Source organism: Saimiri boliviensis, chromosome 19 (assembly GCF_048565385.1).
Source record: "Saimiri boliviensis isolate mSaiBol1 chromosome 19, mSaiBol1.pri, whole genome shotgun sequence".
Taxonomy (NCBI): Eukaryota; Metazoa; Chordata; class Mammalia; order Primates; family Cebidae; genus Saimiri; species Saimiri boliviensis.
In genome coordinates this window covers 36,274,010-36,294,439 of record NC_133467.1, presented here as the reverse complement: position 1 = coordinate 36,294,439, position 20,430 = coordinate 36,274,010, and the positions used below count along the sequence as shown (strand labels likewise).

Genomic DNA, 20,430 nt, shown 5'->3' with positions numbered 1-20,430 from the left:
GCTTGTCCTCTCTGGGCTTCTCTCCGCAGACCATGCCGGGCGGTGTTTGCAACCCAGCTGGACCTGAGTCATTTCTCCTCAGCAGACTGTCGGATCCTCAAGAGGTTTATTTATTTGTTTCTGCACAAGTGGAGGAGCAGTGATGAGCTCTCTGTTCAATGGTTTAAAGGCTTCGAGGAAAGGTGTGAAGTAGGCCCGCTTGCTCAGCATGGGGGAGTGGCCCGGCGCTGCTGAGCCTGTGGGTCCCATGGTCTCTCCTCCCCTCTTCCTGTGGCTTTGTGGTTCATTCCCACTTTAACCCCAGAAACCTGAGCAGCCAGAAGTTACTGGGCTTTCTCTGGCTGTGTTGGGGGTCAGGACTGAGGGTAGAAACTTTTTTTCTAAAGCATCTCTCTTGAGTATAGTATGATGAGCCTTTAAAAAACCCGGGCTGGGCACTGTGGCTCACACTTGCAATCCCAGCACTTTGGGAGGCCAAGGTGGGCAGATTACCTGAGGTTGGGAGTTCAAGACCATCCTGACCAACATGGAGAAACCCCGTCTCTACTAAAAATACAAAATTAGCAGGGTGTGGTGGTGGGCGCCTGTAATCCCAGCTACTCCGGAGGCTGAGGGAGGAGAATCGCTTGAACCCGGGAGGCAGAAGTTGCGGTTGAACTGAGATCACCATTACAGTCCAGTCTGGGCAACAAGAGCAAAACTCTGCCCAAAAAAAAAAAAAAAAAAAAGAAAAGAAAAGCCAGGGTCCCATTTCTATGGTTCTAAGGCGACAAAGTGGAACCTAAAAGGTTCCAGACGAAGCTTACTCTTCTGCGTTTGGGAAACTGCTGGACGGCATGAGCGTCCGTGGTCAGCCGTATTTTCTATTCAGTGCTGCCCCATCTTCTTTAAGAGATGAGGTCTCACTATGTTACACAGGCTGGTCTCCAACTCCTGGCCTCCAGCGATTCTCCCACCTCAGCCTCCGGAAGTGCTAGGATGGCAGCCTTGAGTCCGGCCTGTCCCCATCTTCTTCGTCTTCTGATTTTAGCTTTCATTCCAGCGCCCCCACGCCCTCAGGTCATCCTTTACACACCTGGGCTATGAGTGTAACTGTTTTCGGCTGGGCTGGGCTGGGCTGGGCAGAACGCAAAAGAATAAGAAACTGGTCCCTCCCATGAATTAATTCTAGGTTCAATTCTGGTCACACTTGCTGTGTGGCCTTGGACAAGTCACTCTCCCTCCCTGGGCCTGTTTCCCCTCTGTACAATGAGAAGAACGGATGCATTCTTACACCCCCTCTAGCGCTGCTGGTGTGTGGTTTCCCCGTTTCTGGTGACAGCATTCTCCAGGAATTCTGGAATCCCTCCCCCGCCTCCTTGCTAGTCCTTCTCACTCCCGGCCAGGCGAGGCTCGTCATTTTTGTGTAAACCATTCTGTGGAATTTTAGAATTCTTGATGGAAAAATGAGCTGACAAGAAAATGTTTTGAAATCCAGAGCATTCCACTCACTGCCTGTTATGGTTAAGACCCGGGCTTTCACTTAGATACTTAGCCTTCTCTTGGCTTGGGGTTTCTACAGAAATGCTGTTCCCGCAGATGGGGAGGGAGCCGTGAGGGTGCCTGGTCCACATCCCCGCTGCTGCAATGTTTATTAGACCCATGCAGGCAGGTGAATATTTGTTTATATATATTTTTTTTTTGCAAAAAGGTGCAGAGAAGGAAATGGAAATAGTGCTTATATGTGGTGATGCGTATCTTTCCATTTTCTTCTTCCTGTGTGTAGATATATAGTATTATGTATTATATCACACAATAAGTAATCATGTAAATATGTTTCTTTAGAAAGTTTGGATCAAAATACATGGAATTTTTCTTGTCTTGCATTTTTCGTGTATCATGTCTTCAATGTTTTTCTAAAATACTTTTGGCCAGGTGTGGTGGCCCACGCCTGTAGTCCTAGCTACTTGGGAAGCTGAGATGGGAGGATCACTGAAACTCAGAAGTTAAGGCTACACTGAGCCATGATCATGCCACTGCACTCCAGCCTGGCAACAAAGCGAGACCCTGTCTCAAAAAATAGAATAATTGGCCAGGTGCAGTAGCTCATGCCTGTAATCCTAGCACTTTGGGAGGCTGAAGTGGGGATCCCCTGACGTCAGGAGTTCGAGACCAGCCTGGCCAACATGGTGAAACCCCATCTCTACTAAATACAAAAATTAGCCGGGTGTGGTGGCGGGCACCTATAACCCCAGCTACTTGGGAGGCTGAAGCAGAATTGCTTAAACACAGTGGATGGAGGTTGCAGTGAGTCAAGATCATGACACTTCACTCCAGCCTGGGCTAAAGAGTGAAACTCCATCTCAAAAAAAGAAAAATACACACACACACACACACACACACACACACACACACACACGTATAAAATAAATTTTAAAGGTTTTTGCATTATGTAGTTATCCCATAATTTATATAGCTGGTCCCTTATGGTTGGATATTTGGTTATTTCCAGCATGCTGTTCTTTTAAATAACATTGAGATGAACTTTTTTCTGATTCTGAAGCCCCTGAGACAGGACTCCAGGGCCTATGAATCACTAATAATGGACCCTTTCTTCTGTCCGCAGAATCCAGGAGTCCTCCAGCTGAGAAGGAGGTGTTCACCCCCACGCAGGTGAGCTCCTGTTCTTGTAAGAGGGCCAGGGCAGCAGCACCTAGTGCGTAGGCGTTCAGGCTGATGCCAGACTTAATTTGGTTTAAATCCCAGCTCTGTCACTAGAAATGTGACCATGGTGAGTTACCTGTGCTTTTCAAGCCCCTGTGAAAGGGAATCATAGAAGTTCTCTCGTCCTAGGACTGTCAGGTATGGAGCAGCCCTGGCCTGGCATGCAGAACTGTGTCTAGCGGCTGCTGTTTCATCTCTGAGCTTTTTGGGCACGGCTCACGGCTTAGCTTGAGATTGGATTCTGTTCATCTGAGTCCTTTCCCTGTGGACTCCTGGTGTCATAATTTGCTGGAAAGAGGATTACCTCTGAAGCCGCTTAGTAAATTCCTGGAGTGATCCAATTTCCTATCCAACTGTGTCTCCTCCTGTGGCCCCTTAATTCCCTAAATGCTAAGCTGGGAGGCATAGACACTTCTGGAGCTGTGCAGCACAGGGAAAGAGCCGGGGGCTCTTGAACCGTATCTGTGTTCCATGTAGGAACAGCTGCAGGTGAAGCCCGTACCCATGGGGTTACAGTGCTCCCCACATGGGTTCTGGGGGAACTGACACCAACTGAGGACTGGCCACATCCTGCTAAACGGTGAGCCTGGCATTAGCTGTTTCATTGGCTCCTTATGTTGACCTTACAAGGGAGGCCTTGTAAGAGCTTTTTACCATGGGTTAAGAAGTCTGAGGCCCGCGCAGTGGCTCACGCCTATAAGCACTTTGGCTCCCAGAACTTTGGTAGGTCGAGGCGGGTAGATCACCTCAGGTCAGGAGTTACAGACCAGCCTGGCCAACATGGCGAACCTCCGTCTCTACTAAAGATTAATTATTACACATTTAGCCTGATGGATTGTGCCTGTGATCCCAGCTATTTGGGGGCTGAGGCAGGAGAATTGCTTGAACCCAGGAAGCAGAGGTTGCAGCGAGCCGAGATTTCGCCACTGCACTGCAGCTTGGGCGACAAGAGTGAAACTCCATCTCACAAAAAAATTAAAGATAAAAAGAAGTCTGTCCAAGGTGACATAGCTCGTAAGTGGTGGAGCCAGGATTCCAGTCTAGGTGTTACCTGCTCCTAGCATCGGACCTGTAAGGACGTCAGCTGCTTTCATGTATCCGTTGAGTATCTTCTCTGTGCAGGGTGCTGTGCCCTTAAGCTTTGATTGGAGAGACAGGTGGAAAGAAAGCCTCACCTTTTCTATCCACTTATCAGGTGTGGATAGAAAAACATGCAAATAATAGGATTATTGTCTTTTCCACTGCTACGGTTGAAATGGAGAAAGGAAAGCTTTGGGTGGATCAGGGAGGGCTCTGAGGAGGGGGTAATTCCTGAACTGGTTCTGAATGATGGTGGAATCTGCAGAAACAGGCTGATGGTGAAAAATGTCTCTTTTAGGCGCCTACTACTAATAAAGACAACAATAATACTCTCCCCAGAGATTCTGCAAATGCGACAAGCCTCCCAGGTAAGGAATGGGTGTTTTCATATTCCCAGGGTCTGATGGATAGAAGATTTGTCTCTAGAGAAAGTCCTTTCTTATTTGGACAGGTCGTCAGAGGATCAACGGCAGAATTTTTTTTTTTTTTGAGATGGAATCTCACTCTATTGCCCAGGTTCAAGTGCAATGGCGTGATTTCAGCTCACCACAACCTCAGCCTCCCGAATAGCTGGGGCAGTAGGCACGTGCCACGACGCGCAACTAATTTTTGTATTTTTAGTAGAGACAGTGTTTTCCTATGTTGGCCAGGCTGGTCTTGAACTCCTGACCTCAGGTGATCCACCTGCCTCGGCCTCCCAAAGTGCTGGGATTACAGGTATGAGCCACCGCACTGAGCCAAAAATATTCTTTTATTACTTTATATGTTGAAGTTTGGTATTGTCAGCTAAGATAAAATGAGGATACCGTAAGAAGAGTGGGATGAAGCAGTGAAATATTATCCAATGGGCCCACAATACAAATGAATGTGCTGTAAACAAGATTGTTGGAGTCTGAAATGGAATACCTGTTGAGGGAAATCTTTATTTTGGGAGCCCATGATTTCAATGGTTCTGATTCCCTATCCCTGCAAGACCAGGAAAACTTACCAGTATTTGAATCAAGAAAGATCACAAGTCCTGTGTTTGACTAGGTGTATGGGACTTGTGGAATCCAGACTCCAGAGATTCAGTAGTTGAGTGACTCCAGCTGATGGCTTTTGGGCTTTGTGAGGGAGTCCTTGGCCTCATTCCTCGTCTCTGGGTGGATTCCTGCCTGCACCTGATACTGGCTGCCTCTGCTACACCAGCTCAGGTGTAAAAGCCCTACCGTGGGGCAGTGCACCTGTGGAGCTCTGCACAGCTGGGGGCTCGGAGGGGATTAGAGCCATCCTGTTCTCAAGGAGGCTACAGTCCAGGCTCTGACAAAGAGTAAACTGGTAACTGTGAAAAGAGCAGAGTGTGAGATGAGCCAAAAGGGAGGCACAAGTAAAGCAAAGTGGAGTTTAGAGATTTGAGAGAGTGTATCAAGCGGAGCAGTCACAGAAAGCTCATGGAGGAAGTGCCATTTGAAATGGGGTTTGAATGGTATGGGTGAGATGCAAGAGGTTAGGTGTTCAAGGGTTGCTGTGGGCCAGGCACTGTGGCTCACGCCTGTAATCCCAGCACTTTGGGAGGCTGAGGCGGGAGGATCCCCTGAGATCAGGAGTTCAAGACTAGCCTGGCCAACATGGTGGAACCCCGTCTCTACTAAAAATACAAAAATTAGCTGGGCACAGTAGTGTGCACCTGTAAATCCCAGCTGCTTGGGAGACTGAGGCAGGAGAATCACTTGAACCTGGGAGGTGGGGGTTGTAGTGAGCTGAGATCATGCCGCTGCACTCCAGCCTGGGCCAGAGTGAGAGTCCATGTTAACAAAGGCTGCTAAGGAAGAGAAGGACCCTCCAGTCCTCTCTGTCCCCCCGTCACTGAAACCATCCATGGACTGACAACTCCCAGTTTTATATCTCCACCCTGATCTGTCCACTAAGACCCAGCCTCACGTACCCAGCGCTGCCTAGTTGGCATATGGGACATCCACTAGCAGTCTCAAACTTAACATGCCTAAAAGACGATGCCTGACGCCTCCCCACCTCTTCAACCCACATCTGTTCTTCTCCCTGTTCCCTATCTCAGTAACTGGTACCGCATTTGCTCAGGTGCAGGGGATCGGGCGTGCTTCCTCCCTACTCCTCATCCTGTGCCCAGTCCCTCAGCAAGCCTTGTCCTTATGCATTGAGACATGTCCAGGAGCCAGTGCCAACACCCGGGCCAGCCACTGCCACCTCTCCTCCAGCAGAGCTTCCAGGGCTGCCGACCGGTCTACCAGCTTCTAGTCCTAACCCCCAACCAATCCTTTTCCAACCAGCACCTAGAGCGGGCGTCCCCAAACTACGGCCCGCGGGCCGCATGCGGCCCCCTGAGGCCATTTATCCAACCCTCCGCACTTCAGGAAGGGGCACCTCTTTCACTGGTGGTTAGTGAGAGGAGCACAGTATGTGGCGGCCCTCCAACGGTCTGAGGGACAGTGAACTGGCCCCCTGTGTAAAAAGTTTGGGGAGGCCTGACCTAGAGTGTCCCTTAAAACACAAATCCAGGCTGGGCGTGGTGGCTCATGCCTATAATCCCAGCACTGAGGTGACTGGATCACGAGGTCTGGAGTTCGAGACCAGCCTGACCAACATGGTTAAACCCCATTTTTACTAAAAATTACAAAAATTAGCTGGTCGTGGTGGTGGGCGCCTGTAATCCCAGCTACTCAGGAGGCTGAGGCAGGAGAATTGCTTGAACCCGGGAGGCGGGGGTTGCAGGGAGGCCGGAGGTTGCAGTGAGCTGAGATTTGCGCCACTGCACTCCAGCCTAGGCAAGAGAATAAGACTCCGTCCCAAAAACAGACAAACAAACAAAAAACACACAAATCTAAGCTCTCTCTGGCTCAGTGCCATCTCCCCCAGAGTAAAAGTCTACGTCCTGACAAAGTCCCCTGCGGGGAGTCCCAGCGAAGCCATGTGGTCCCCTGTCTTCAGACGTTGCCTCTCCATTCTGCCTTTCCTCGCTCTGCCCCAGCCACGCTGCCCTCCTTGCTCCTCCACACACGTTCCGCCCCAGGGCCTTTGAACCAGGCTGTGTGCTCTGCCTGGACAGTCTTCCTCTGACGTTCGTTTGGCCAGCTCCTTCCTATCACTCGCGTCTGCTCAGATGCACCCTTCTCGGGAGCTCTTTCCTGAAAATGTTTTCAAAAAACATTTGTTTGTCTGTCTCCCTTGACTGGATGTAGCATCCATTTAGGCACATGATAGGCACTCAAGGAATATTTGTCGGATGGAGGAAGGAACAAATATATGGACAGGCGCCGTGGCTCATACCTGTAATCCCAGCACTTTTAAAGGCTGAGGTGGGCAGATCACCTAAAGTCGGGGGGTGGGGGTGCGGGAGACTAGTCTGGGCAACATGGCAAAGCCCTCGGCAAAAATTAGCCGGGTGTGGTGACACTTGCCTGTTGTCCCAGCTACTTGGAAGCCGAGGCAGGAGAATTGCCAGGACGCAGAGGCTGCAGTGAGCCGAGATCGTGCCACTGTACTCCAGGCTGGGCGACAAGAGCGAGACTCCATTTCCAAAAAAAAAAAAAAAAAAAAAGGAACAAATATAAAAGATGATGAAATAATAATAAGTGAGCAAGCCAAGCATCCTGCTTTCATCACACGGCTGTGTCCCTCAAGAGATGTGGGACGCGCTTGGAGAAACTTGTCGGAGCCAGTGTCCACTCACCAGCCTGGGCTCACTGCACTGCCTGCCTCCAGTAGGCATCTGAAGTGAGGGCTGGCAGGCAGCCTCTTCATCAACAGTGGTGGCATTTCAGGTAGAAGAGCTGAATGCTGGGTCCATTCAACTGTGACTGCATTCCCAGCAGGAGATGGTTTTGCTTAGATGTACCTTCTGTTCGGTCCAGAGTCTCTGGCAATGGTAGGAAGAGCCTTTCTGTGGGAAGGCATGGCTGCTTGCAGAGCTAGTTTGTTCTTTCCTTGATTTAAGGGAATGTTTTGGAGATCCTCCTTTGTAGTTGGCACTGCGTAAGCAGCTGGCAGTGTTACAGTGAAAAAGACACGTGCGGTCCCTGACTTCAGGGAGCTCAGTCTAGTGGTGGAACTGGAGAAATAACTGGGAGGGGCGCTTGCTCAGCTTGGAGTGGGGTCAGTTCTCAAAGGAAGTGGCATCACCTCATCTGAGACCCAAAGGCCATGTAGGGACTGGAAGCAAAGGGTGCAGCAAAGGTGGGGAAAGCAGCCAGGAGAGAAGAGGGGAGATGTGTGGAGAACCCTGGAGGGAAAAGTGGGTGGCCTGTTGGAGAACGGAATGAAGTTCCTACGGCTGGGGCTTGAGAACCAGATGCAGAGACTGGCAAGAGATGGCAGCCCTGTGGGGAAAACTGCTTTCAAATCCTTGATTGAAAGCATCTGGTCCTCTCTGACGTTGTCTTCAACGGAACTGCCGTTCCATCAAGGAGGTCCCCAGAGCCTTCCATTGTTGTACCCCCTCTGAGCCTTACGGGGGCAGGTGGGATGCCACCAGAAAAGCCACCCTGAAAGTGAGTGGGAGTCCGTGGCTAGCCACAGGTGCTCAGAACCCCTGAGCTTGAGGTGCCTCTCTTGCCAAGTGGTAGAATCCTGGAGTCTGCCAGATTAGGCTGGGGGTAATTCTTATAGAGCGGGTCTTGTTTAAAAAAAAAAAAAAAAAAGAAAGAAAGAAAGAAAACAAAACAAACAAACAAAACAGTTAAGCTTGTCAGGTGGCCTGCTGATTGGCAGAGCTGTTTCCTTTTCTGGAAGGGGTTGGAGGGGAAGGTTCCTTTGAGGCTTTTGACAGCACCAGCTAAGTGATTTTCTTCTCCTCCTCCTGTTCCTTTTTCTCTGTATTCTCCTCTTCCTCCTCTATCTTCATCTTTTTTTTTAACCTAGTGCAAGATTCTTCTTCCGTACCGCTGCCCACATTCCTGGTGGCTGGAGGGAGCCTGGCCTTTGGAACGCTCCTCTGCATTGCTGTTGGCCTCAGGTGAGATGGGTCCTGCGGGATGGCCCTGTGGTGTTCTCGTATTTCGTATCTAGCTTTCCTTTGCCCGTTCGGAAATTTACAGTGCATTTATTCATTCATTTATCCATTCATCAAATGGATACACACACCACAACACACACAGTAGGTCAGGAGTGTGAGACCAACCTGACCGACATGCTTACACCCCATTTCTACTAAAAATACAAAAGTTAGCTGGTCATGGTGGTGGGTGGACGTAATCCCAGCTACTCAGGAGGCTGAGGCAGGAGAATTGCTTGAACCCGGGAGGTGGAGTAGGTGCTGTGTGTGTTGTGGCTTGTGTACAAACCGTTTGTAGATGCTGCAGGAGGCAGTGCTGGGCAGGACACGTGCAGTCTCAGGAGGAAGCCAGACACTAAGAGGTACTCACTGGTGTGGTAAGAGCTACAAATAGCGTGCCCTGGTGAGAACTGACCTGGTTTTAAGGAGAAAGAATTGGTTTGAGGAAGAAGAGAAAGAAGAGGGTCCTTTTTTTTTTTTTTTTTTTTTTTTTTTTTTTTTTTTTTGTCAGGGTCTTAACTTACTCTGTCACCCAGGCTGGAGTGCTTCGGTGCAATCTTGGCTCATGGGACAACCTCCACCTCCCAGGTTCAAGCGATGCTCCCACCCCAGCCTCTGGAGTAGCAGGGACTGCCGGTGCTTTCTACATGTTAGCTCATCGAACCCTGCTGGTGGCCCTGACCTCGCTTGACCACCACGTGTGGTGTGGGTTGAAAGATTAGCAAGATGATGACTCAAATTGGATCCTGGGTTGTTCTCACTTTGCTTTTTCAAGGAGGTAGAGAACAAGCCATCTAAAGAGTGTGTGGAAGATAAGATTCTTCATGAGTGGAGGTAGCTCCTTGGGGATGTGAAGCCTTTTGTGTTTTTTGGCCAGCGAGGGGCCATGTCAGCGTTCAGGGGTCCACCTCCTGCCTGACAGAGGATTCCATTCCTTGTCCTAGGCATACCCTCCTGGGTTCTGGCTCTCTGTCTACATTAGGGCTTCAACAGGCTTTTCTCATAACCCACCACAGCCCCGATAGAGTGGATATGATATCCATCTGACAAGGGAGGAAACTGAAGCTGAAAGAGATGGATCGATAGCAGCTAGTGAGAATAGGCCGGGCGGGGGGCTCACACCTGTCATCTCAGCACGCTGGGAGGCTGAGGCAGGTGGATCACCTAAGGTCAGGAGTTTGAGGCCAGCTTGGCCAACATGGTGAAACCCCATCTCTACTAAAAATACAAACATTAGCTGGGCGTGGTGGTGCACGCCTGTAATCCCAGCTACTTGAGAGGCTGAGGTAGGAGAACCGCTTGAACTCAGGAGGCGGAGATTGCAGTGAGCTGAGATCGAGCCACTGCACTCCAGCCTGGGTGACAGAAGGATAAGGCCAGGAGTCTAACCAAACTCCTGTTCTTTTGTTAGGGCCTTAGGGGTCATCTAGTCAAACTCTTTCATTTTATAGATGAGGGAACAGCCCCCAAAGGTAAAATGACTTGCCCTAGGACAAGCAAGAGGCAGGAGGCCTGAGAGTCCCTGTCCATGGTCCTCACCTGCTATTGGCTACGTGCTGGGCCCAGCTGGTCCCATCGGCCCACCACTGGCCCTTACCATGCAGTGCCATCTTGGTGTGTTGTCACTGCTAATGGAGGAGCAGTGGGTTGGGAACAGACCTGGTTTGCTCTTCTGTTGCTGATGCTTGGACACTGGCTGGTTGCTAAACAACCAGAGTCCCTGCAGGCACAGACAGGGCCGGCGCCCTGTACTGAGAACTTGCCGGGGATTTATTTCCTAGGCTAGTGAGTTTCCCTTTTCTTCTATATAAGGCAAATCTATTTGGAAAGAGACCAGTTATTTCAAGTGATGAAGAAGCCTTCTATATCCCAAATCCTATCTATCCAGCAAAGTGTATAAACTTAGAAATACTGTGGGGCTCTGGGTTGCCAAAATGGCTGAACCATGGCTACCATGGGATGGCCACATTTACAATAGATGGAGTGTGAGGGGCAGGTTAACCTTGTCCTGCCAGTCTATACTATATTTTTTGTATTGCCCTAAATATTTTCCAGCAGTATCAGTGATTTTTTTCTCTTTTTTTAAAAAACTCATTCTTTTTTTCTGAATCATAGATAATTTTTAACAATTTAAATATGCTATTGAAAAAGGCTTGCCATCTTATAGAAGCCAATTCCTCCCACCCTAGTCCCTGTCCCCCACCGATTCTCTGTCTTTATTTTAGGTTTTCAGGCACTGGGAAAATAGGATTCTCCTAGTAGAGAATTACTTTTCTGTGTATTTATCTAGAATGACCTTAACATCAGTGAGGACCTCCTACATGTATGTCTATGACTTAAATACCATTTTGTTTTGAATGTAGTGTATCGTTCCAGTATTTTAAAATCAGAGTTCTCCTATCTCCACAAGGGGGTGGGTGGGGGGATGTGGGCAGAGGGGCTTTCACAGTGTCCTAGGCCATGGAAGTGGCTGGGGGCAGTGGGTGCTGTCTGTGGCCTTTGGGGTAAGGGGTGGCATCTTGGTTTCTACATATCTTTCTTAAAAACAGTGAAAATTTTGAGCGTTTTAAAAAACCTCTTTTAGCTACAGAATCTTTTCTTTAAACAAAATGTTTTGAAGCCCAAATATGTGAAATAGATAAAAAGTGGAGGTCAAGGTACAAGAGAAGGCAGCAGAGAGCTCACAGGTTTCTTCTTCCTGCCTGCTTCCTCTCCAGTCCCCAGGCCCTGTTTATACCCATCCGGGCCAGCTCTGGATACCCTCAGGCTGGCTGGTTTCAAAGCCCTCTTTGAGTTTAATGATTTTCAGCAAAGGATTCATACTCTCCTCAGAATATTTCAAAAGGAAAGCTCACCTTTCTTGGTTACTCATTCGGTTACTTTAAAAAAAAAAAAAAACCGAGGGCAGAGATTGCTTCCATATGAGTTAAATAAGGTCAATAGGGACTTTAAAAACATATACATACACACATACACAAATGTATGTGATACGTTACTATTACTGGTGATTTGCTAATAATGACAAATGGAAGAAAATATATGTCCTCCAAAGGGGGCCACTGTTAATTTTCAAAACGTAAATGTGATTGACATCTAACAAACATACAGAAAAGTTCACACATCATGTGGACCGCACCATGAATTGCACACGCCCATGTCATTGTAATCATGAGATACACGTGTCAAGTCAAGATGCAAAGACACCAGGTTGCATCAGAGAAAGAGGTTTAATGATAAGGTCACTTAGTGGGGAGATGGGAGGAAACCTCAAATCCAGCTCCCCAAGGAATTTGGGGCTAGGGTCGTAAAGATGCTGGACTGGGCCAAAGCATGGAGATATTTGGCTGGTTGCAGAGTGCAGGGTGAAATCCTGCGACAGAGAGGTAAGAACTTGTCTTCTCATGCCAGTGCCGTTCCGCTGTGAGGGTCTTCAAACTGGTTGCTGGAATTTGAGTTCTGAAAAGCATCTTTAGTGATCCTTAAACAAAAGTCTTAGGACCCTAATGTCAGAAATCCCATGTACAGAAACAACAGGAATGCAGATGGTTAGTTTCTACGGCTACGTGACTTTTTGCAACAAGGAAATGGGCCAGAGTGCAGCCTGATTAATGCTTCATTATAACTATGAATATATTTCTGTCCAGAACCCAGCGTGCAGTTTTCATCAACCCCGTGGAGATGGTTTCACAATCAACACCCAGATCAAGAACACTTAATATTTAGACGAATTTCCTGAGTCTTTTTCCTCTGCCTAGTTTCTTATTTGTTTTTTCACAGCCATGGTTATTCTGTACCCTCAGCCCTGCATCCTGCCTTTCACACTCAGCACTGTGACATAGGCTTTCTTTCACATGAGCACAAATTCTTTGTAAGTCTCACTTTCATAAGCCGTAGTGTTGGATGGATAAACCAAGTTCTCGTAGTCAACCTCACCTTACTCCTAATTGGTGGCACCCAAACATTACCAATTATTTAGGTGTTATTTTGCTTTTCTTTTATTTATTTGGTTTTTTGAGATGTATCACTCTGTTGCCCAGGCTGGAGTGTTGGTAGCACGATCTTTGCTCACTGCAACCTCCGCTTCCTGGATTCAACCGATTCTCCTGCCTCAGCCTCCTGAGTAGTTGGGATTACAGGTGTGTGCCATGCCACCTGGCTAATTATTTTTGTATTTTTAGTAGAGATGGGACTTGGCCACGTCGTCCAGGCTGGTCTTGAACTCCTGACCTCAAGTGATCCACCCGCCTTAGCCTCCCAAAGTGCTGGGATTACAGGCGCGAGCCACCATGCCCGGTCCTTACTTTGCTTTTATAAACAACACTGTGCTGAACATCTTTGTGCATTAATCTTTTTCCATTGCTATGTTCTTTCTTTTCCCAGAAGTAGAATTCCTGAATTCTTTGAAATCCAGGGTGTAACTAATGCCTTGCTCCTCAGTCCTCTCCTACAGGAGAACTCCATTCAATGAGTCAGCATAGCTCCAGTCAGCAGTCCTGCTCGGCTCTCTTCCTGTGTGGTGTCCAAATGGTGAAGCCCTAAGTAACATTCTGCAGATTGTTTATCCCATTTGGATACCAGGCTAAGAGCCAGTGGCAGATTCAGAGCCAACTATTAATTATTTATCATAACAAGGACAGGAATAACCTGTCGATATAAAAAGAAACGCAAGGAAAAACCCCAAATCTTGTTTTTGACATTGATTTCCCCTCCTCTTTCCCAGCCCTTCCTGGAGTAACTGATCTTCGATGGAATTGAGGGAGGCCATCTTGCTCCCACTTTGGGGTTAGTAGGCATGCCAATCACAAAGTGGGAAGCAAGAGGGAGGTGCTGAGGCTTGGGGCACTGGCCACCCCGGCACAGTTGAAGGGCCCCTTCAGGAAGGGACGTGACTGTGGCTTTGAAGATCCATGTCACCGTCTCATCTTTCTTTGAGCTGTCAAGTGACTTTTCTCAGTTCCTGAGCCCTGGCTTTGGGCCCAGAGTGGAGCGCTGTGAACGAAGCTGTGATCAGAGAGATGTCTATCTCCTTCCTGTGTAGCACTGACTTTCCTGTCAGATGAGTCAACTTGTGCCCAGTGGTGCCCACGGCTGAGTCTGTGGGAACTCACCAGTGTGGTGGGAGTGGACCCAGAGGCGTGGGGAGAACTGGGGAGGTCGGCAGCATTGGGAGTGAGAGGAACAGCAGGGCTGTTGAGGGAGCAATGTGGCCCTTTTCCTGCTATCACATGGTGGTTGTAAATTATCTGCCTCCTGCCAGCCTTACTTTGACTGAGAGGCCCATTTCTCTCTCTCTCTTTCTCTCTCTTTTTTTTTTTTTTGAAGCGAAGTTTTGCTCTTGTTGCCCAGGCTGGAGTGCAATGGCCTGATCTCAGCTCACTGCAACCTCCGCCTCCCGGGTTCAAGCGATTCTCCTGCCTCAGCCTCCTGAGTAGCTGCAATTACAGGCACGCGCCACCACGCCCGGCTAATTTTTGCATTTTTAGTAGAGACAGGGTTTCTCTATGTTGGTCAGTCTGGTCTTAAACTCCCAACCTCGGGTGATCCACCTGCCTCGGCCTCCCAAAGTGCTGAGATGTAGTGAGCCACTGCGCCCAGTCCAAGAGGCCCATTTTGTTTCTCTACTAAAATAATACTTTATTTTTCTCTTTTTTAAGTAAATGGATTTGGGACTGATGATGTGTATCTAATGAACAGCCTCTGGAATGGGATGATTAAGGGACTGTGAAGTGACTTTTTGGGGTGTTAAAGGGACACTCATGGCCACACGTGCCTCAGTTTCCTCACTTGTAAATTGGACCAACAATACAATACATACCTATTTCCTTGGGAGTGTTTTGGAAACTCACCCAAATTCACCATACTCTGAATTTCACCCTACTTCAGAGTATGGTGAAATCCCTGGTGATGAAAACAGCCGGGTTGGGTGTGGTGGCTCATGCCTGTAATCCCAGCACTTTCGGAGGCTGAGGCAGGCAAATCTCTTGAGCCCAGGAATTTGAGACCAGCCTGAGCAACATGGCAAAATCCTGCCTCTATGAGAAATACAAAAATCAGCTGAATCTGGTGGCATACACCTCAGCTACTCAGGAGGCTGAAGTGGAAGAATCACCTGAGCCCAAGGAAGTTGAGGCTGCAGTGAGCTGAGGTCGCACCGCTGCACTCCAGCCTGGGTAACAGAGCAAGACCCCATCTTAAAACAAACTAGGCCGGGTGCAGTGGCTCACGCCTGTAATCCCAGCATTTTGGGAGGCCGAGGCGGGTGGATCACCTCAGATCAGGAGTTGGAGACCAGCCTGATCAACATGGAGAAAGCCTGTCTCTACTGAAAATACAAAATTAGCCGGGCATGGTGGTGCATGCCTGCAATCCCAGCTACTCGGGAAGCTGAGGCAGGAGAATCGCTTGAACCCAAGAGGTGAAGGTTGCAATGAGCCGAGATTGGGCCATTGCACTCCAGCCTAGGCAACAAGACCGAAACTCCATCTCAAAAAACAACGAACTAACAACAAAAAAAAACAGCTGATGGGATAGTTATTGCTCCTTTGAGCTAAAACCTGGGAACACCAGGCCACCAGGGCAGCCAGCGGTTGGTGTTTTCCACTGTGGACTTGTCACAGGGGGAGCTAAACATCTGTGTGTTTGTCTTTGGTTGTTTGTGTGAAGGTTCAAGAAGACGTGGAAGCGGCGGGCTCAGAAGGAAGGCAAGACCAGCATGCACCCGCCGTACTCTCTGGGGCAGCTGGTTCCGGAGAGGCCCCGACCCACCCCAGTGCTTGTTCCTCTCATCTCCCCGCCGGTGTCCCCCAGCAGCCTGGGGTCTGACAACACCTCGAGCCACAGCCGACCAGATGCCAGGGACCCACGGAGCCCTTATGACATCAGCAACAGAGACTACTTCTTCCCCGGATAGCTGGCCGGGTAGGGCCGGCAGGCTGGGTGTCAGGCACGTTGGACCCTGTGGATGATGGAGTGAGTCCAAACGGGCTCAGCAGAAGATGCTTGTCACCGCCACGCCAGCTTGTCTCAGGGGCGTGGGGCCTTTGGCTTCACTGTTACAGAAGAGCCTTGTGGAGGTTCCTATGCCGGGGAGAGTCAGTCTGCCGCAGCTGTTCAGAAGGAAGAGGTGGTTCCGGTTTCAAACCTCCCTTTCCAAAGGCCCCGCTTCAAGGCGTTACAGCGAACTTGGGCCACTGCGGAGAGACCTGTGTCGAGACTCTTTGGACACTCGTGTGGACACTCAAAGCTGGGCAGCGTGGTGAGGCCCCCGTGTGAAGTGGCTGGCAGCCCACCCCCCGCCAACCTCTGCACGAGCTGCACCCTCAGGCAGGTGGGGTGAATTTCCAGCCAAAGCCGCCTCCAGCCGCACGCTCCTGGCCCACAGCAGGGGTTTTATCTTCCAGCTCAAACTCTTAAAACCCAAGTGCCTTCGCAAATTCTGTTCTTCTAGGCCTGGGGACGGCTTTTACTGAAACCACCAAGGCCGGGGGAAGAAGCTGTCTCTTCCCTTTCTTCCCCACAGTTGAAAAACAGCTGAGGGTGGGTGGGTGAATAATACAGTATCTCAGGGCCTGGTCGTTTTTTTAAACGGAATTCTAATTAGTTCCTCATTAGCATTTTGCTAAATGTGAATGATAATCCTAGGCCTCTGCTGAATACAGAGGCCACCGCCTTGGCGTCAGGTTGCAGGACCTCAGGGGGAAAGAGGGGAAAGGGGAGCAGGGCACAGGGTCTCCGCCATCCCCTGCAGTGGGGGCTGCGCGGGCGATCACAGCCTCCGAAGACCAGAAAACCAGTGTTCTCCGGGCTGCACCTCCCACAGAGGAGAGCTGGCAGCGGGGAGGGCTCCTGTCAGTGCCGAGATCAAAACCGTCTCACTGCACTTTTGTTTGCTGTCGGCCAAACCTGGGTAACTAGGGAAGATACTATTAAGGACAATGTGAAGAGAAAAATGAGCCTGGCAAGGATGCATTTTTAACTCGGTTTTTTAAAAAACTGCTGACTATTTTATCTCGAGAGGGTGGAATAGCCAATAGTTGCTGTGTCAGCATAGAAGTAACTTACTTAGGTGTGGGGGAAGCACCATAACTTTGTTTAGCCCAAAACCAAATCAAGTGAAAAAGGAGGAAGAGAAAAAATATTTTTTCCTGGCAGGCACGGTGGCTCATGCCTCTAATCCCAGCACTTTGGGAGGCTGAGGCAGGAGAATCACTTGAGTCCAGGAGATTGTTTGTTTGTTTGTTTGTTTGTTTATAGAGATGGGTTTCACCATGTTGGCCAGGCTGGTCTTGAACTCCTGACCTCAAATGATCCGCCCACCTCGACCTCCCAAAGTGCTGGGATTACAGGCGTGAGCCACCGTGCCCGGCCGAGTTCAGGAGTTTGAGATCAGCCTGGGCAATGTAGTGGAACCCCATCTCTACAAAAAACACAAAAATTAGCTGAGTGTGGTGGAGTGCACCTGAAGTCCCAGATACTTGGGAGGCTGAGGAGGGAGGATCTCTGAGCCGGGCAGTGAGCTAAGATCGCACCGTTGCACTCCAACCTGGGTGACAGAGCGAGTGAGATCCTGTCCCCCCCAAAAAAAGAAAAGAAAAAATATTTTTCCCTATTAGAGATTGTGGTTTCATTCTATATTTTGTTTTTGTCTTAAAAAGTGGAAAAATTGTCTGCTTCTTCTCTACTCTAGGGAAAAACCAGCCAGCTGTGCCTACCCCACCCCAGGCAGTCATGGAGAGGGTGTCTGGTCCCTGTCCCAGTGCTGGGAAGGAAGCCTCCCACAACTACCACGCAGGGTCCTAGAAATTCCCCACCCCACCCCGAAAACCATGAGCTTTCTGCTATCTAAGGGGAGATCCATTTTAAAAAATCCCTTACCTTGGTGCCTTCCTCTTTTTATTAGTTCCTTGAGTTGATTCAGCTCAGCAAGAATTGAAGCACAGCTGAACATCTAGCAGTTACACCGTGATTAACCGCCTCAGCTGACTTTCCTGTCCCAGCTTTGAAAATTACCCAGTTAGCCCTCATCAGGGTATTTCAGAGTGGGGATATGATTTAAATCTGCTGTGCAAGCGTGGCCCCAAAATTTACCAGACCACAAACCTTTTCTTTTCTTTTCTTTTTTTTCTTTTTTTGGAGATGGAGTCTCTCTCTGTCCCAGGCTGGAGTGCAGTAGCACAATCTCAGCTCACTACAACCTCTGCCTACCAGGTTCAAGTAATTCTCCTGCTTCAGCCTTCTAAGTAGCTGGGATTACAGGCAGGTGCCATGACACTCAACTAAATTTTTGTATTTTTAGTAGAGACAGGGTTTCACCATGTTGGCCAGGCTGGTTTTGAACTCCTGACCTCATGATCCGCCAGCCTTGGCCTCCCAAAGTGCTGCGATTACAGGTGTGAGCCACTGTGCCCGGCCCCACAAACCTTTTCTCTTAGAAAAACAACCATTACCAGACAGGTGCCAAAGGATGAAAATGACTGTGTTTTATTTACAGTTTGTCAGGTTCAAGTTGTTACTATCTTCAGCAGGCTGAAGATTTTCATTGCTGGGTTTGACTGTAGATTTTAGACCCCTAAGTTGGCAAAAAGTCAAGCAGGATGGCCAGGTGCAGTGGCCTGTAATCCTAGCACTTTGGGAGGCCGAGGTGGGAGGATTGCTTGAGCTCAGGAGTTTGATACCAACCTCGGCAACACAGACACTGTCTCTATTAAACAACAACATTTAAGGAAAAAAAAAAAAAAAAGGGCAGGCAGGTGGTTATGGTGGTTCCCTCCCATCCTGCCACATAAAGTTTCTGAGACTTGAGAACAGCAAAACTGCTGTTAAAGGGAAATATTAAGAACGAGGATCTGCACGAACAGAGCTGATTCTGTGCCCACGGTTCTTTGATGCCTGACACTGTTTTACCCACATGTGGTGTTACCAAAGCCGGGGCAGAACCACGCTGGCGGAAGATGTGAAATCCAGATAGCTCATTATTGCCAAGAGCTAGGCAGCTTTGATCTCCAAATTGTTATTGCTTTCATTATTATTGTAATGGAACTGCTTTTTTTTTTTTGTATTTAAGAGGGTTTTTTTCCCCCTTTATTTTTCATAAGCTAATGTAAATGTAAATGAAGAAACAGTGCCTTCTTTGGGCTGTTAGGCCTGGCTCAGTGTACACAGCTATACACCCTAAGCTTTCTCTGTCCTCTAATCTGTGGCGACTGCACACGTGTCTCCATCCACGGGGCATTTCCACCAGCGTTTCTGCGGCAGTGCTGTTGTTCGACTAACACCTGTGGCCGTCCGCCACGCAGCCAGACGTCAAACGCTGGGACAGAGACCATTTAGATGAAATAAGACATCTTAGCCTCCTGGGTGGGGAAAGTCAAAAACAGGCTGGTTCGACATCTAACGTAAAATGATCAATAATGTTTGTAGCATTAATGAAATATTTTAAGAACTATGTCCAGGGCTAGCATTGGCTGTGTTGAGAGGCTCTTGGTAACTCGGAGAGCTCTTGGCCTTGATGGGGACTTGTCCTTGCCGTTTGTTTTTCAGGCTCTGAGCTCACACCAAGCCTCTGGCATCTCCTTGCTGTCTTGGGAGAAAGGCAAGTGGTTGCCTCAGCAGGGTGTGGAATCTGCTGCTGGAACGGGGCTGGAAGCCCGCCTGGCGGTGCGCAGGGCCCCGCAGGGCAGGCTGGAAGTGCTGTCGTCTATAGGTCTGTTTCCTGGAGAATGTTCAGGAATGTCTTCCTGGCTGCTTTGGCGCTGAGCTGTATCATCTTACAGCACATTCTGAAGGCTGACCCAGGTGGGGAGGATGCTGTCACCAGCTCCAGGTGGAGTTGGTGAGAAGAAATGTCTTCATTTGGAGATGCAGCGGCAACCCGTGACCCTTTGGGGCGAGAGCCCCGCACCCCGTTGTCCCGTGCAGCTGCAGGCGGGGGCCTGCGCAGGGAGGGGCAGGCGGCGCAGCTCAGGGTCCTTACCAGGTCCCCCTAAAGGCCCTTCAGCCTCCTGTCCTTGTGGCTGGGCGCCAGCACCAGGGAGTTTCTATGGCAACTTAGAGATTATTAAGGAACATAGTCAGCTTTATGAACATACGCTCAAATGAAAACCTACTTTAGGAGGAAAGGATCGGAACAGCGTGTGGCAAGCGTGTTAATTCACAGAGAGACCTTACTGGATGGAGATCACATCTGTTAAATACCTCAACTCTACACTGTTTTCTTAGAGAGAAATAATAGTTTCAAGTTTTTGTTTGTCTCTTTGTTTTACCTAATTACCTGAAAGCAAATACCAAAGGCTGATGTCTGTATATGGGGCAAAGGGTCAGTATATTTTTCAGTGTTTTTTTTTTTTTTTTTCCTTTTACCAGTTATTTTGCATTTAAAGCGAACATTGTAAATGTTTGGAATAAATAATTTTTAAAAATACACTTGAAATGTAATTATTGCTTTGGGCACCTGGGTCATCTTAAAAAAGGCTTGGATGGGCAGGGCGCGGTGGCTCAAGCCTGTAATCCCAGCACTTTGGGAGGCCGAGGCGGGTGGATCACGAGGTCAAGAGATTGAGACCATCCTGGTCAACATGGTGAAACCCCGTCTCTACTAAAAATACAAAAATTAGCTGGGCATGGTGGCGCGTGCCTGTAATCCC

The 20,430-nt window shown here is 49.0% G+C and overlaps 1 protein-coding gene across 2 annotated transcripts in view; it reads left to right on the top strand.

Moving 5' to 3' along the window:
* Nucleotides 1-20,209, top strand: part of IL6R (interleukin 6 receptor) — a 58,420-nt gene extending 38,211 nt beyond the window's left edge. Inside the window, exons 7-10 of one of the 2 annotated variants that reach the window (XM_039460259.2) lie at nt 2,606-2,652; nt 4,082-4,151; nt 8,656-8,749; nt 15,452-20,209. In XM_039460259.2, the coding sequence (XP_039316193.2) occupies nt 2,606-2,652; nt 4,082-4,151; nt 8,656-8,749; nt 15,452-15,698 (458 nt within the window). In that variant the 3' untranslated portion in view covers nt 15,699-20,209. Of the gene's footprint in view, nt 1-2,605; nt 2,653-4,081; nt 4,152-8,655; nt 8,750-13,508 lie in introns of both variants that reach the window. The other variant, XM_074390067.1, reaches the window with a different exon arrangement.
* Nucleotides 20,210-20,430: the final 221 nt, after the last annotated feature.